Source organism: Perissodus microlepis, chromosome 9 (assembly GCF_051167445.1).
Source record: "Perissodus microlepis isolate ML-2025 ecotype Zambia chromosome 9, ASM5116744v1, whole genome shotgun sequence".
In the NCBI taxonomy this organism is placed as follows: domain Eukaryota; kingdom Metazoa; phylum Chordata; class Actinopteri; order Cichliformes; family Cichlidae; genus Perissodus; species Perissodus microlepis.
The window spans coordinates 18,588,876-18,604,138 of NC_140469.1; the positions used below are offsets into that span (position 1 = coordinate 18,588,876).

At 40.6% G+C, this 15,263-nt stretch overlaps 1 protein-coding gene across 1 annotated transcript in view; it reads left to right on the plus strand.

Moving 5' to 3' along the window:
• LOC146380394 (sodium/hydrogen exchanger 9-like) overlaps positions 1–15,263 on the plus strand; it is a 67,958-nt gene that overhangs the window by 23,327 nt on the left and 29,368 nt on the right. The window contains exons 8-12 of the mRNA XM_084939449.1: positions 193–298; positions 2,982–3,070; positions 4,388–4,501; positions 7,371–7,482; positions 8,344–8,497. Of these exons, the coding sequence (XP_084795575.1) occupies positions 193–298; positions 2,982–3,070; positions 4,388–4,501; positions 7,371–7,482; positions 8,344–8,497 (575 nt within the window). The remainder of the gene's footprint in view (positions 1–192; positions 299–2,981; positions 3,071–4,387; positions 4,502–7,370; positions 7,483–8,343; positions 8,498–15,263) is intronic.

A 15,263-nucleotide genomic window follows, 5' to 3' on the forward strand; every position in this document is an offset into this window, starting at 1 on the left:
GTTGAGCACTATTTGCAGTTGCTTTATTTTTGCAGGCAGCGTACCGCAGTTTTTCTAACTCCAGACTGTAGCACTGGAATGCACTTGTGCAACAGTGGGAAATTTGTCCTGCATTTGCAATATGAACCCTGGCCTGATGCAAAGTGTTAAATACTTCATGATTATCTTATGTATCTTTAACTTTCATTTCACCTCACCAAATTCACTCTGCTGCATGAAAATCCCCTGCTGGAAACGTCAGTCTTCTTCTTGCTGTCCTGGAGCAGCTACCTCTCGGCTGAAGCCTGCGGGCTATCAGGTGAACACTGTGTGACTTATGTTGTTTGTGTGTCTGTGGCCATGTCAGTGCTCTGGGTAGCTGCCCTTCTCCCCTCAGGCGTCTCTTCTCAACTGCTCGCGCTGGCTCGCATACTGCTCTACAGTATCAGTGACACCCAGCATCTGTTTGACTGGCTTCAAGGCATTTTCTGTTTCCACTCACACACCAAAAACCTGAAAATAATGTGCGCACATACTGCTGTCCAGTCATGACCATCTGCACAATTCCCTGCTTGCATACAAGATTCAGCTTTTTGGGTTATATTTGTCAATCAACCAAGACTCCCTGTACAGTCAGTGATCTCTCGGTCAGATGCACTCTTTAACCCACAAAGTGTTTTGCATTGTTCCAAGAATCTTCTCATCACAGACAACTGGAAGTACCAGTCCTATTCTTCTTATTTTAAAATAGCTGCTTCTCCCTGAGAACGCTTGTAGTTTTAGTTTGGAGATGACACCACTTACAGGTCCTTACCCAGAGTGGCTGCTCTTTAAGAAAGTCAAAGTGATGACGTATCTTTGCGAGCTCATGTTTGGAAAAGACCATTTCTCGACTCTGCTGCCTAGAATTGTCTTCTGTTTCTTTACTGATGTGGTGTAATGTTGTTTTGAAATATAAGTCGAGTATACATTAACGCACATTAGTATTATTGTTCCCGGGCCGTTCCACTCCATTCGCTGATGCTGTAGAGCTCTCTCTTCCTTGGCACTGCTCCCTGTGGCCTGTGGAGGCAGAGAAGATGGTTTTAATGAAAAAGCTTGACCTTTGTCCATTAAATTCCAGATGCCCTGTTTATAAAGCGCATTTTAAATACTGCCCAGTGTGGGAGTCGCACCACAGCAAAACCTCAGTCGGTAATTCTCAGAGCCTCTAGTTTTCTAGTAGAAGTATATTTCTACATGCATTTCCTGGGCTGGTTTTAATACTTTGTTTTGACTTGAAACCTTCACTGTTATAAAATCTAGTTTAATGCTGATATTGTTGTCTAGGTAGTGAAAATTACTGTTTCGGTGATGAATGATACCCTATACCCTATACAGCACTAACGGTAAAGGCGTTTAATGATGGCTTTGAGATGAGGCAGCACATCATACCAAAGAATGCAATGACTGATGCGAGTCCTCCCTGGTGTCCTTTGGTAATCGAGGCTCTTTCTGTCTCTGTTAATTGCTAGAGTTTAGTGAGGGTGTGTCTAATGACCCTCAGCCTTGCAGGGAGCCCTGCTGTCATTAATCTTATGCCCCTCACAACTGCTCATTATGAGAAGCATCTAATCTGTTGCAAAGTGCTCTGTGTGGAAAAGACTTAGAAAGAGACTTAATGCAGCAGACAGGTGATGTGTTATCTCTGTCAGTGTTATGTAAACCAAGGACGATGTTGTTGCCCCCAACCAAATGGAACCAAAATGAGATCTGCCACGATGCTGTGCTCCATTAGATGGCGTTGCACAATGCTAAGAGGTATATTTTGACCAAGCATTACTGGAACTAGCATAGTGCAGGTCCATGTCAGCATCCCAATGTAAAGGCGGATGGTGAAGAGAGACTAATGGACTGGCTTAATTTAGCAGTCTGAACCACAGCTGCTATTTTGTCTCTGCTGCCATATTTATTACAGCCAACCCTGTCTTCTACCTATTGCTATACCCATCGCAGCAGTTTCACATTTTTCCACCTTCTGTGATTCGCTCAATGCGAAGGAAGCTAAAATGTGAAATCGAATTTCTGCAATGAACCAAGCGTGTCCTGCGAGGCAGCAGCCCACCTTTCATGCTTTGTGCTTCAAACTCCAGCTCTCTGGTCCAACCAGCCTCCCCTGTGAGCCTAATCACTCTCTCCACCCTCTGTCTTAGGAGCAGAGGCTGCTGTCTGTACGTCTTTCCTTTTTGTACTTTGCTTGTCGTGCATTTGTTTTTTGTTAGTATCTCCTCCCGCGTAACTGACATTGTGATTGTGATTATATCACTTTTAAAACTTTTTTTTTTTTTTTTTTTTAGAATTAATCGTTTCCAGAGCCTCATGTATCTGGACAAGTAAATGTTTTTATCAGATATATAAAGATGCTTGAGTTGGGTTGGGCAGCACATTTTTATTGAAACCAGGAGAGTGGGTGGATGCAAGGTTGGGCTGGTCTGATCCGGTTAATTTTTATATGAGTGGCTGCACACAGGAGGGTTTAATTTTTGGATATTATAAACCAGTGCTTACATGAATTACTGCAACAGTGCTTTCATTTAATTTATCATTGTCCTCATTTCCCCACTTTTTTCTGAATGTCAGCGTCTCTGGCTTGTTAACAAAAAAAAACATGGATTGAACCATGGAGACAAAAGCTCTTTTCAGAAATGATCTTCCTGTGATGGTAGAACCTCCTACACCATACTCTCAGCGTGACAAGTCTCAAGCCTCTGTGTGTTAAGCAGCTCCCAAACATACATATTCTCTCATCCTGATTACTAATATATGCACGTATAAGTGGTTTTGCATACTTTCAGCTGATCAGATCCGGCGCATTATCAACTCCCTGCTGTTGACAGGATTCTCCACAAAATGTAAATGCTCACATTTAGAAGATGCCGTGGATGTTTGGGGGGTTGTTTAGGCGGGGGGGCTATTTCATTTTTGAATTTTCATTCATTTCAGAAGCATTGTTTATCTTTCAGGTATTGTGGCAGTGATGTTTTGCGGCTTGAGTCAGGCAAGGTACACAGTTCTCAACTTGTCCTCTGAGGGCAGGGCAAGGATCAAGCAGGTGGGTTAACAGAGCGCAACCGAAACTTGTTTTCCTTTTGCTTGACAGTCATTTTTAGTCTTCTCGTTTGTGTAGAATGACTCTTGACGCCAGCATTTGCAGTTCGCGCTCATGTGCAAGCGATCATTAATTGCCATTAGTGCTCAGTTGTCCAGCGGGCGTCCGTGTGGGACATCAGTCTCCAGCTATCTACTTAAAAGGCTGAGCACAGATGGAGGCTAGCACACTGTCACACTTTGCCAGCAAGCTTCATAGAGGAGCAAAACAAATCAGAAGTACACACATATACTTATCTGTGCATTTATTATTCATTATCAGCACCATAGTGCAGCTAACTGTTTATCATAGACACTCCTAAAAGGCAGCACAGTTGAAGCCTCTGCCTATAAAGTGGACTGGCTATGCAGGAGAGCATGTTCACTTGGCAGAATGCCTCTATCTGTATTTTTTAGGGTTTATACATGCAGCTTATGGTAAAATGTGATTGAGTGTATACAGGCAGTAGTTGAATAGCTAGTGGGACCGATACTTTTCTTTCTATGATCCCCAAAAAGTGCACTTATTCAGCTGGATATCTTTTTTTTTTTTTAACCAGAGCTCTAAATCATATAAGAAATAAAAAATATGGTTAATGAAATTGTCGCATCTCATATAATTTAATGCCATTGCATGAACAGTATATGACACCAAAGTTCCTCAGCTTGGCTTAGAACGTGACAAGCTGGAGCCTGAGTCGATGAGTTGTAATAATCTTCTAATAAAAAGGAGAGTTCATTAGCATATGATTTTTTGGGTCCCTAAAGATGTGCTGTTTTATCCCCAGTATGCTTCAAATGAAATTATTTCACACAAAGATGATGACAAGAACATGTCTGCTGTTACAGGAAACCATATTATGCCCTCGAGCTGTAGATGTTTGCAGCTGCCGCCTCAAAGGGAATAACATAAACACTGGATTTGTCGTGTTTGTACAGATCTAATGCTATTTATCCATTCCTCTACTTCACTTTCAGCCATCTTTCGGCACACAAAGTTGTTTTTTCAGAGGATGTCAAGTTGACTGCACTCATTGTGTACTCAGTGCTCGCCTGATTCTGACCCCTACCTTAACCTTAATATGGCCTAACCATAAACACTCACTTGTGCCCTGCTTGTTTGACCCATTTGTCGTCAATGGGAGGCAGATACCCAGAATGAGACTCTGTAAATAGATTTATGTGTTTCTAACAACACAAGCAGGCATACACCCACTTCGAACAGATGATCTCAGATGACCTTCTCTCTCATGATCCTCTCAATCCCTTTTATAATTTGCAGCTCTTTGAAGTCTTCAACTTCCTCGGGGAGATTTCCATCTTCGGCTACATGGGATATATATTGTTGAAGTTCAGTTGCCATAAATTTGAACCACTCTTCATTTCTGGGGCACTTGTATCCTTTTCTGCTGTATGACAGAGGACTTTACCCCCTGTTGTGCAGCTTCTGAATTCCACTCCCTTTTCAGGAATAGGACTCAGTTCTGTCTCCTATTAGTTTAAGGACAAGTCATTTAGTAGATCATACTGGTTATCCTGTTGTATTTCTTGCTACCTCATTGCAATACTGTGACTTCCCCAGTCCTTGGGGGGAGAGGGGGAGGGGCGGTGATCTTGAGAGCTCTGCAAATGTCATCCAGCTGGTTTCCTGCAGTCAAGATCTCTACAGATTCTTATTGTTACTGATGTTTTTGTTTGGTTTTTCTTTAGCAACGCTGTAATTAAACTGTTTAAATCTTTTTGCTGTTTAAAATAATCTTACTATTCTTTCATTTAGCGGATTGAAGATGACGCTGTTTTAGCTTTTTCTGCATCTTTAACACGATGTAAAGATTTACGCTTTCTGTTCTGTCTTTTGCACAAAAATGAGAAAATATTGATTGGTTGTATTTCAAATATGAATCATATTGTGAATGTGAATAACGAAGCAGAAAATTAATCAGCAAAAATATTCCAGCTATCGTAGAGCAAGCAGCCCCACCCTGGACAAGTTTTAGGGCTTATGCAGAGAGACAGACAACCATTCACGCCTACGGCCAGTTTAGAATCACCAATTAACATGAATGTGTTTGGACTGTGGGAAGGAGAATATGCAAACTCTACACAAACGAGCCCTAAGCTGCCTGGCTGATTTGAATCTTCTTGGTGTAAGACATAAGTGCTAACTATCACACCACCGTGGCGCCTCACGTTTATCTTATAGCAACGAAAATGAGAGAATTTGCCATTTTTCTTACTTTTCTGTCACTTTACAGTGTTTAAAGTTAGACCAAAAAGCTGTTACATTAATCAGCTAGTCTTGACATCTAGATATTTATGCTGTTTAGCAGAAAAAAATCACAGTTAATATCAAAAATAAATGCCAGGTTTTAAAAAAAAATATGCTCGGAGACATCCAACAATCATAGCTTCTGTCTAGATTTAATATTTTGCATATAGTGTCAAATATCATACAGGAAGAAATCCATCACAGGCAGGAGATGCATATGTTTCTCCCCTGGCAGCAGCCTCTGTAGACCAGAGTACAATGGCGATAGAACTCGAGTCATCTTATCAAAAAACGATCTGCTCTTTAATGATAAATAGAAAAATCTTACTATCATAACAGATGTCTCGTGTTCAGAAGCTTTATTGTATCCGTCAGCTTTGCTTTCTGAGAGAAATGATTGGGCAGTGATGGACTGATGGCTGCTTGCTGTACAATTGTCCTTTCCTGAGAGCTGGCACGACCATAGTGTATGCTGGAGGAGCGACTCTAGTGGCTGCACTCCAAGGAGCTGTTCTTTCACAGTCCAGTGCCCAGATGGCCAGCAATTATTATTACAATCCATCTTCTACCATAGGGTCAAAGGGGCTGTAGAAATAGTTGACTGAGCAGATTCTTTATTCCAGTACTCTTATGTCCAGCAAAAAAAAGAAAGAAAGAAAAGAAACAAATGATTTGAGCATTGGGTCTGATTTCTTTAAAATATGTTTTTGGCAATCCGGCTTCATTAGATGGAAGTCAGGAAATGTGGGGAACGAGTGCACAGGAATTTAATAGGAGTTTTAAAAAGCTCCGACTAGCTATCTACACATGCAGGAAGATCAACCGGATGGACAAACATGAATAAGTGGAGGTCGGATTCCAGTTTTACGGCTCTAAAAGTGTCTATGAAAAAGAAATAACCCCAGTGATTCCACCCTGTTAATTGCTCTTTGGTTATGCTGTAGATTTTAATCGCTGTAGCTTGCAGCCTTTGCCAGTGACAATAGAGATAGGCTTTATTGGAAATGAGGCTGAGATGAAAGTGCTTAATTACCTCCATTCGAATAGCTCAGAGGCCTTTGATAAAGAAAAATGACTGCTTTTGGGAGCAGGATATTGCTTTTGAAAATCCAAAGGGTGCGTGAGATGTAATATTGACTGCAGGGTGCAAGGGAGTACTGTTTTAGTAATAGCCCTGTCAGGCCGAGGTGTCCTGCCTAAAATATTGGTCCCTTTATTTATACCGTTATATTTAGACTTACTAAGGATAAACTCAAATCCCTTCTCTTTCTGATACCAAAGAAGGGTTACCTGTCTGCACAGATTAGTTTTTATGCAACAAATTTCAAAGAGGATCTTTTTTTTTTCTTTTTTAAGAGCAAAGAGCTTTCCAAACCCTCTTCACTTTGGTTCGCTCAGCTTACCCTTAACTTACGTCAGACTATCAAAAAGGGAAAAAAACCTATGAGAGGATCTGAGGCTGTATTTCTAACTTCTTCTAAAAGCATGACCGATGACGTGACGTGTATCCCGGATGGCAGCTATGTCCCTGGTAATTGTACAGATATCATCTTGATAACTTCTGCCCAGGACACTTAGCATTCAGTCTCATCCTACGTGAGACATCAAAGTGTGTGTGGAGGGCAGAGACAGCTGGCGCAGCCTGATTGGCTTCATGCCTCGGCATGGTGCCACGTTGCCGTGTTTTCATCCCAAACAGAAAATATCCAGAGATTTTTTTTCTTCGCGTGTTTGCGCACGTGCGTAATATTTAGTGTTATTCACAGGTGGACGTCTATAGCCTGACCTCACATTGTTGCATTTTTTTTTTTTCTGGATGCAAAGAATTGAGCAAAAAATGTGATTACTTATCAATGATATCCAGTTAACCAGTGTGATTTACGGCACTTTTTTATTCCCCGGCAGATTTTCGACAGTATAAGACAGAATGATCAACTTTCCATGAAACCTGCAAGTCTCATAAATGTTCTCCTTAATCTGCATTCAATGCATACAGCTGTCCGTCTTTATTTCAAGAGCATTCAACATCTACCCCTTATCTTTCCTGCTGAACCTGGGTCGCACAAACAAGATACCTTGCAAGTTCCAGCACTTCATGATGTTTGCAGGTACACTTTTCATTCTAGTTGTTGTTTTTGCTATGAGAGACTGGGGGGGGGGAAGAAAACTTTCACCCTGATTTATCCCATGAAAGCTCTAATTATTCCACTCTCCTCTTCGCCTGCAGCCAATGGCATGAGTAGAGATGCTGAGAAAATGTGTCCTCTGTGGAACAAGTGCGAGCTGGTGTGCGCATTAAGTCATTTAAGGCGAACACAAAGACCAGCACCTACCTCGGGGTTTAGAATAATTCACCTTGTTGGAGAAAGAATTTTTGCATTAATCAATACTGTCTGAATTTGAGATTTATGTTTTTTAAAGAAGCTTTTTATCTATTTGTTGCCTGTGAGTGGAAGCATATATAGAAGTCTTAGTCTTACTTATCTGAGGTATCTGAGACTAGCGGTTGGCACCCTGAATGATTTGATGATGCAGGAGAAGGGAACCTTTGATGTGGGGTAGCGCCACAGCAGCATGTTTCTCTGCTTGTCTGACCCACTTTACGTCTTACGTAAGGTTTCTTTATAAAAAGCCCTTGTCTTGCTATTTTTCAAAACTCCCCCACCGTCGCCGCTATCACCTCCCTCATCTTTTTTTTTTCCTCGTGGCAGAAAAGGATTTGCTCTGGGAATTGTTTTGGCCTTAAGCATTATGTCACCACTGTACAGCAATCTTGGAGTTTGTTTCAGGGCTATTTGCTGGTCAGCAAGTGGTCAATGATAGTGACTGTCAGGGTGTTATTTGTTACCCATTGACAGAGTTATTAACTGGCTCAGTTTCTGTGTAATTGGTTGGTAGATGGTTGTCTGGTGGTTTAATGGAAGGCATTAATCCAGCTGTTTGCTCAGAAATGTCTTCTCTTGCCTCAGGTTTGAGGGGGGCTGTGGCTTTCAGACTGGCTGTAAAAGTCACAGCTGAAGAAGTGAGTCGCACCATCTTCACCACCACCCTACTGATGATTGTCTTCACCATCTGGGTACTTGGTACGGCTGCTGATCCCATGCTGCGGCGTCTGGACATCAGGTTGGTTCTAACGCCTTGTCGAGTGATACAGATAGTGGGATGCGAGAAAGACCTGTCGTCCTGTCTCTCCATCTGCCCATCTGTGTCTTCTTCATTTGTTCTGCCAGTGCCCACAAATTTACTTAATTAGACTCTCACATGTATTCTCTCTCAAAATACAACAGCTCTTTGTAAAAGGAGCACATTTGAATTCTGAAGCCCCCTCCTCCTCTTCCTCACCATCCACACACAGCCTTTGTGCAAACGTGCCCTCCATTAGTGACTGGCACACCTGGAGTGCACAGGTGCTCCACACAGATAATAGTAAAATATGTGCTCATATATATATATATATATATATATATATATATATATATATATATATATATATATATATATATATATATATATATATGGGAGCGCATATCGAAAGATTTAAAGTCTGTATACTGCGATCAAGGCCAGTGGGTGATAATGATTAAAGAGCGCACAAGAGGCGTAAAGGATGCAAGGCGGTAATTAGATACTTATATTGTTAAAGGGTAATCTATGGCCCAGATCACAGTGGTATAATTGACTCCCACAGTCTGTGAAAGAAGTCTGTGCGGTGTACATGGTTTCAGCTTGATGCAACTCTAAGAAAGATATCCTTACAAATCAACTAAAAGCAAACGTGTTCGGTATAATAGAGGAAGTACATAATAGTGAACACGGCCTGATTTTCAAGGATAAATGACACTTCAATAAAAATTAATAAAATGATGAATATGGACAAATTTTGTTAAGTGGAAAAGATAAACCATAAACAAATGTTGATTAAGGGCAAAAAAACAACAAAAAACAAAACAGTAAAAGAATATACAGTAAGTAAAGAAGAGCTAAATGTGTGCCTGAGGATCTTAGGATGAGATCTGGCTTGTAGGATTGCGTCAGTCCAGCTGTACAGTAGGTCCAAAAGCTCCTTTGATGGGAAATTGAAACACACAGCAGCACAATTTGTGATGAGAAGCAAAACCTGGAGCTAACCTGCTGCTAATGAATTGCAGATTGGCTTTTGTAATTGAATCTAGTTGTTCATTTGAGCTTTTATAGTTAAATAAGCTTCATTTAATTGTAATTCTACAGTTTATAAACCAGAGAAAGAGCCAGTATCTGTGTGAGATCTCCCCGGGTGCTGGATTTGTATCCACAAACCCTCTTCTTTTGTGTGGTACAAGCTGAACTGCTTTGCGAAGGTTTTAAGGCATTTGGCTGTCCACTAATCAAGCAGTTCAGTCCTCAGCCACTCCGCATGCTGAAGTGTCCTTGAGCGAGACACTGAGTTGCAACCAAAGGCAGGCCAGTGCCATGGAGAGCAGATTTGCCAACATTTGTGGGATGAGAAACATTTTGTAAAGCTTTTTGTACAGCTAAGTAAAAGAAACAAAACATATACAAAAATCAGACACTCTATTAGGTACACCTGCTCAGTTAACTGATAATACAAATATCTAATTGGCCAATAACGTGGCAGCAGCTCATTTACACATGTAGATATGGTCAAGACAACCTACTGAATTCATCATGGAGCATCGCAATGTTTCAGAAACTGCTGATCTACTCTCATTTCCACCCACAACCATCTCTGGCTGGTAACAAGCTGGTCATTGTAAATGAAAATTTGTTTCCAGGGCATATGAGTTAGCATACAGCACCTTATGACTAATACACTAATGTAACAAATACTGTATTTTATTAAATCATGTATATTTCTTTAATTTGATTTGTACTGGCATGCACTGTAAATCTTTACATCCATTATGTTAGACCCTTACATTTAGAGAGAGCTGTTGAGTTGTATTGCTGTTATACCTCCCACTCCCTCCCTTCTTCTTGCTTTTGTGTCTGTGTACATACTCTACATGTGCACCTGTGGATATTTGTCATGAATAATGCATCTGCCCGATGTTTATCCACATGACATGACTGTCTTTATGAGTAGTCATTCCGTCAACGCATCACAGTACAGTGCGTCGTGCCTCCAGGGCTGTCATGTTTCAGAGAATAACTCTTTTCCTCACTTCCCATCCCAAACTCCCAGGACTGCTTCCCTCTTCATCTCCCTTCCCTCAACCGATTGCATGAAGTAAAGGGACAAGAAGCAATTTTGAAAGACTTCATTTTGGTGAATAATACATTACATTTCTTCACCTGGAGCAAATTTACCTCCTATTCCATCTTTGAAATATAAAGTGGTTTTGTGGAGGAGTCTTTGAAAGTTGTACTCTGTGTAAAATTATTTCTGTATATACAGTGCAAGAGGGTGTGCAGAGTTAGAAAGAAATTGAAAAACACAAGAAGTTATAACTTGTAAAACTAAGGAGAAATATTTGGGAGTCTGCACTGCCTCTTGGTCAGAAAGCAAAGGTACAAAAATCTGTATGTAAAGTGCTATTTATAAATGCTACGGCGAGACTTCTTTATGTCGTATCCTCTTCTATTATAGGTAATTTGCTACTGAAAAGATATGTGGGTGCATAAAAGCATATCAGAGTGCTCTTACATGCGTAGACCTGTGAAAAACTTAAGCACACCCTTACTGCCTCCATGGGAATTAAATGGGTAACCAGCAGCCAGGTGCTGTTAATCAGATGCACTTGATTAACTGATAATCAGCAAGTGTGAGCAGCTCGATAAAACAGAAGTTTTGGCAGTTTTGCTTGTATGGAGCGATCAGGTATGTGCTAACAAAATGCCATAATTTTCCCAGGCGTGGAAGTTACAGAAAAAACAACAACAACACAAGAGATACTGTACGTCTTTGAGTCTACAGACCTTAAATGTTAAAGTGCATGACAGAAAGTATAGTTTAAAAAAGACTGAACAAATGTGGCTTATTTGGATAGTTACCTGGAGAAAGCCTCTTCTATCTAAAAACAACATGGGAGCACAGCTTAGCTTTGCAAAGTTGCATCTGAACAAACTTCAAGACATCTGGAAGCAATGTCCTTTGGACAGACAACTTCAAAGCAGAGATGTTTGGCCATAATGTGCAGTACCATGTTTAGTAAAAACCAAGCACAGCATATCAGCGTGAACACCTCATACCAACTGTCAAGCACGGTGGGGTACTTGACAGTTGCCATTTGGATGTGTTTTGCAGCAAAAGGACTTGGGCAGCTTGCACTCATTGAGTTTATTATAAACTCTGTATACTAAAGTATTCTAGAGTCAAATGTGAGACCATCTGCCCATCACCTAAAGCTTGGTCCAGATTGAGTTGTGCAACAGCACAATGCTCCCAAACACAGCCAAGAGTCTGCAACAGAATGGCTGGCAAATAAAATAATCATGTTTTTGCCTTTGCCCTGTTCAAGTCTGGACTTGAACCTGATCGAAAAGCTCTGGCAGGACCTTAAGAGAACTGTGCGTAAAGGAGTGCCTTCAAACCTCGATGAACTGAAACAATGGTGTAAAGAAGAGTTGGCCTAAATTCTTCCACAACCATGTGAGAGACAGAAAATGATTTCTTCCAGTTACTGCTGCTCAAGGTGGTTTAACAAGATACTGAGGGCATGGGGTGGTCTTTGTTGTTCACTGGACTTCATAGGAAACTTTCGTTTTTTTACATGACTGCCTAAGACAGGAAATGACCAGATTATCTGTCAGTAAAGGTTGTTTACAAACTGACATCAGAATTTTATTTCTCATTATAAAAGATACTGGGAGTTTTCTAACCACAAAGTGGACACAAGAATTCAAGAAGGACAAAGAAAGTAGCTTTTATAGCCAGGCACAAATGGGGAAAAATGTATTTGATTGCACTGTTTCTTTTTTTTCCTCTATTCTTCTATCTATAGAGGCTCACGTTGTGCTACACAGACACACAAACAAGTACACGAATACAAAGCCATTGATGCATGCTACACACGAGTGAGCTGAGCTTAGAGGGGGTGAAGAGTCTTTTAGACTGCAATGTGAAATTCATGTGCTGCATGCTTAGATAGACTGTTAAAACCATGGACCATATGAGCACTGTGTAATAAAAGACTCCCTCAGTTTTCAGCTCACTGTCCAGACATCACACTTCACTTGATGAAATGTGCTTTTAAAGCTAGACTGTCTCCCAGTCCTCCTCTCCCTCTACAGTTCCTCCATTTCAGTCTCAATTTCAGGGTACATTATTGCCCACACTCACAGCAGCATGAGTTTCATCATGATGCCACAAAATAAACTGATTATTTACACCTTACTGCACGTGGTAATGAAAATGCTATTTTTCTTGATTGTACAGTCCCTTGTAATTATTGATATATTGGGACACAACTGCAAAGCCGTGTAATCGTTATATTCTCTGGTTCTCCTCCTCTGCATTGTTGCGCTTCTTTCGTAAGCTCAACAGCAACCTCCAGAGATGTTGTTGTACTCAGCAGGAGGTGCAACACAAATTTTGGAAGACCAACTCCCAAAATAAAGACTCCAAAAATAACATTAAAAAGGAACAAAAAAAGGGGGTTCTGTTTTCACTGAAGTGCAATCAAGTGCAGGAGGAACTAACCAACCAAAGATGAAAGCTCCACCTTGATGCAGTGCAGTAAAATCTGACAGCAGGAGGAATTTTATTGTTATTGCAAAGCCAGTGTTTAAACATTGGGGCAGATTGCAGTGGACTTCAGAACAAGTTACTTTCAAATCATTTTTATTTTTGCTATATTCATCTGATGCATGGCACCGATAATTATAATAGCTATAAATAGTTGACATAATTATATGTTGGCCTGTGGAAAAAAACAAAACGCAGAGACACACTCAGATACATAGTGTGTGTCACACTTCTGGTTCTCAGTCTCGGTCCGTCTCCTCGGCTTTAATGTGGGCTGGAGGTGGCAGGGTGCCCCTTGGGGGATTTGAAACTCAGTCACAGTGAGCAGTCTGGGGCCGGTAGGCTTTGAAGAATAGCCAGTCATGTCCTCTTCAAGCCATTTCAGTTTGAATGTCATTATTTTCCTCAATCACTGTTATTATTTATGATCATCTATTACTAGCAGTGAACTGGTGCTTTGCATACTTATGTATTTATTGGCAAAAAAACATACATTGCTTAAAATTACTAAACCAACGCACAATGTAAGGTTTATGCCACAGCTGCCCTAAATTAACAGTACTGGTAATTACCAGAATACTTCTTTGTGTTTTTAATGTTTTAATAAAAATGTGAGTTCAGTCAATTCAGTCATTTTTAATTCGTTTTGAAGTAATACCCCCAAAGAATCAAATTTTGGGGGAAACACAGGTTATTTCTATCAACATAAGCTCTGTGCATAGCTACAACAAGGAGGCTAACTTGTGACAGAAAGCATAGTGAAAATTAACTGCCAGCTATCACTATTAACAGTATCATTGTAAGCATTTTACTAAAATCTCAGCTCTTGCATTGTACAGCCTCACAAAGAGCCTAGGTCGGCTATAGACTTGTGTAACCTGCGTTCTTCATGTCGTGAAAATGATTGATCGAGGATGTGAGAAGAGAAGAAAGCTCCCATGTATCTCATTTGCCCTTTGTGAAATTATGCCATTTCAAAATACTTCATGGTGTCTATTGAGGGCAGGCTTTGCTCTCTGCTGCGTGCGTGCGTGCGTGCGTGCGTGCGTGCGTGCGTGTGTGTGTGTGTGTGTGTGTGTGTGTGTGTGTGCATTCAAATGAGCAGTATTCAAAATTTGGAGGCTAAGGCATAACAGCTGGAGTCTGGCTAATGACTGGCCTGCTTGTTTTGAGAGGACAGATGGACGGGTGGAAAACTGATGTCACTTACTCTCCTTCATGCCCCACTGACCTCTTATCTCTTTCTCACTCCCTCTCTCCTTCTCTTTCTGTGCCTTTGACATCCATCTGCCTCTCAAGTGTCAATATTGGGAGCTTTAACAGCAGCTTTCATCAAATTATAATGTACATTTGCAGTTTTTGCCCTTTTCAAGTCTTATCCAAGTATTAGAACAAGACTTAACACGTGTAGATCCTCCCTCTTCATAGTAGGCTGAAGGAGAGAGGAAAGTCAGCCACATATCCTCATGTACACAGGCAAATACACACTGCCCATAATAAAGAGACGTCAACCTGATCGGAGGGAAGATACTTCAAAGAACTCCAAAGATGAATGGCTCCTGCATAGGTTTGCCCCTTCTGATAATGAAAGAAGACAACGGGGACAGAGAGACAGAAGCTTAAATCCATCATTGGTATATTCTTTATTCTGTTCAGTCAAAGTGATTGCTTTGCAACAAAGGAAGATGGAAAAACACAAGAAAAGTGTGTATTAGAAAACAAATCTACAACAAGGAATGACTTTGAAATTTAGACAGGGAACAAATACTATAATTTCTTCCCTTAAAAAATGCAATATATATTCAGTATTGAGATTTCAATCTTAGCTGTACAATAGCCTTGTGAACGTCAGAACTTGTAAGAATACTCGTCTTTCTTTAGTCCTTTTAATGAATAGATTGAGGGGGTTAGGTAGCTGTCTCCCTGTCAGTCTGTTTTGTCACATAACATGCATCTGTCCATTTTTTGCGCTCCACTTTGTATGCCAACAAAACACATTCATTATTAATGAAGGCCAATGATCCAGTGATGGATTGGAGCTACAATACTGAGCCCTGAACACTTTGTCACTGTTGTTTTTCAATATAAAAGGCAGCTTACTTCTTATTCTTCTTATTGTTTTTGTTATCCTTACTTCTCTTATTCCCCTGTTCTCCCCATCCTTTGCTGTACCGAAAGTTAAATCTTATTTTTCATTGTATTAGT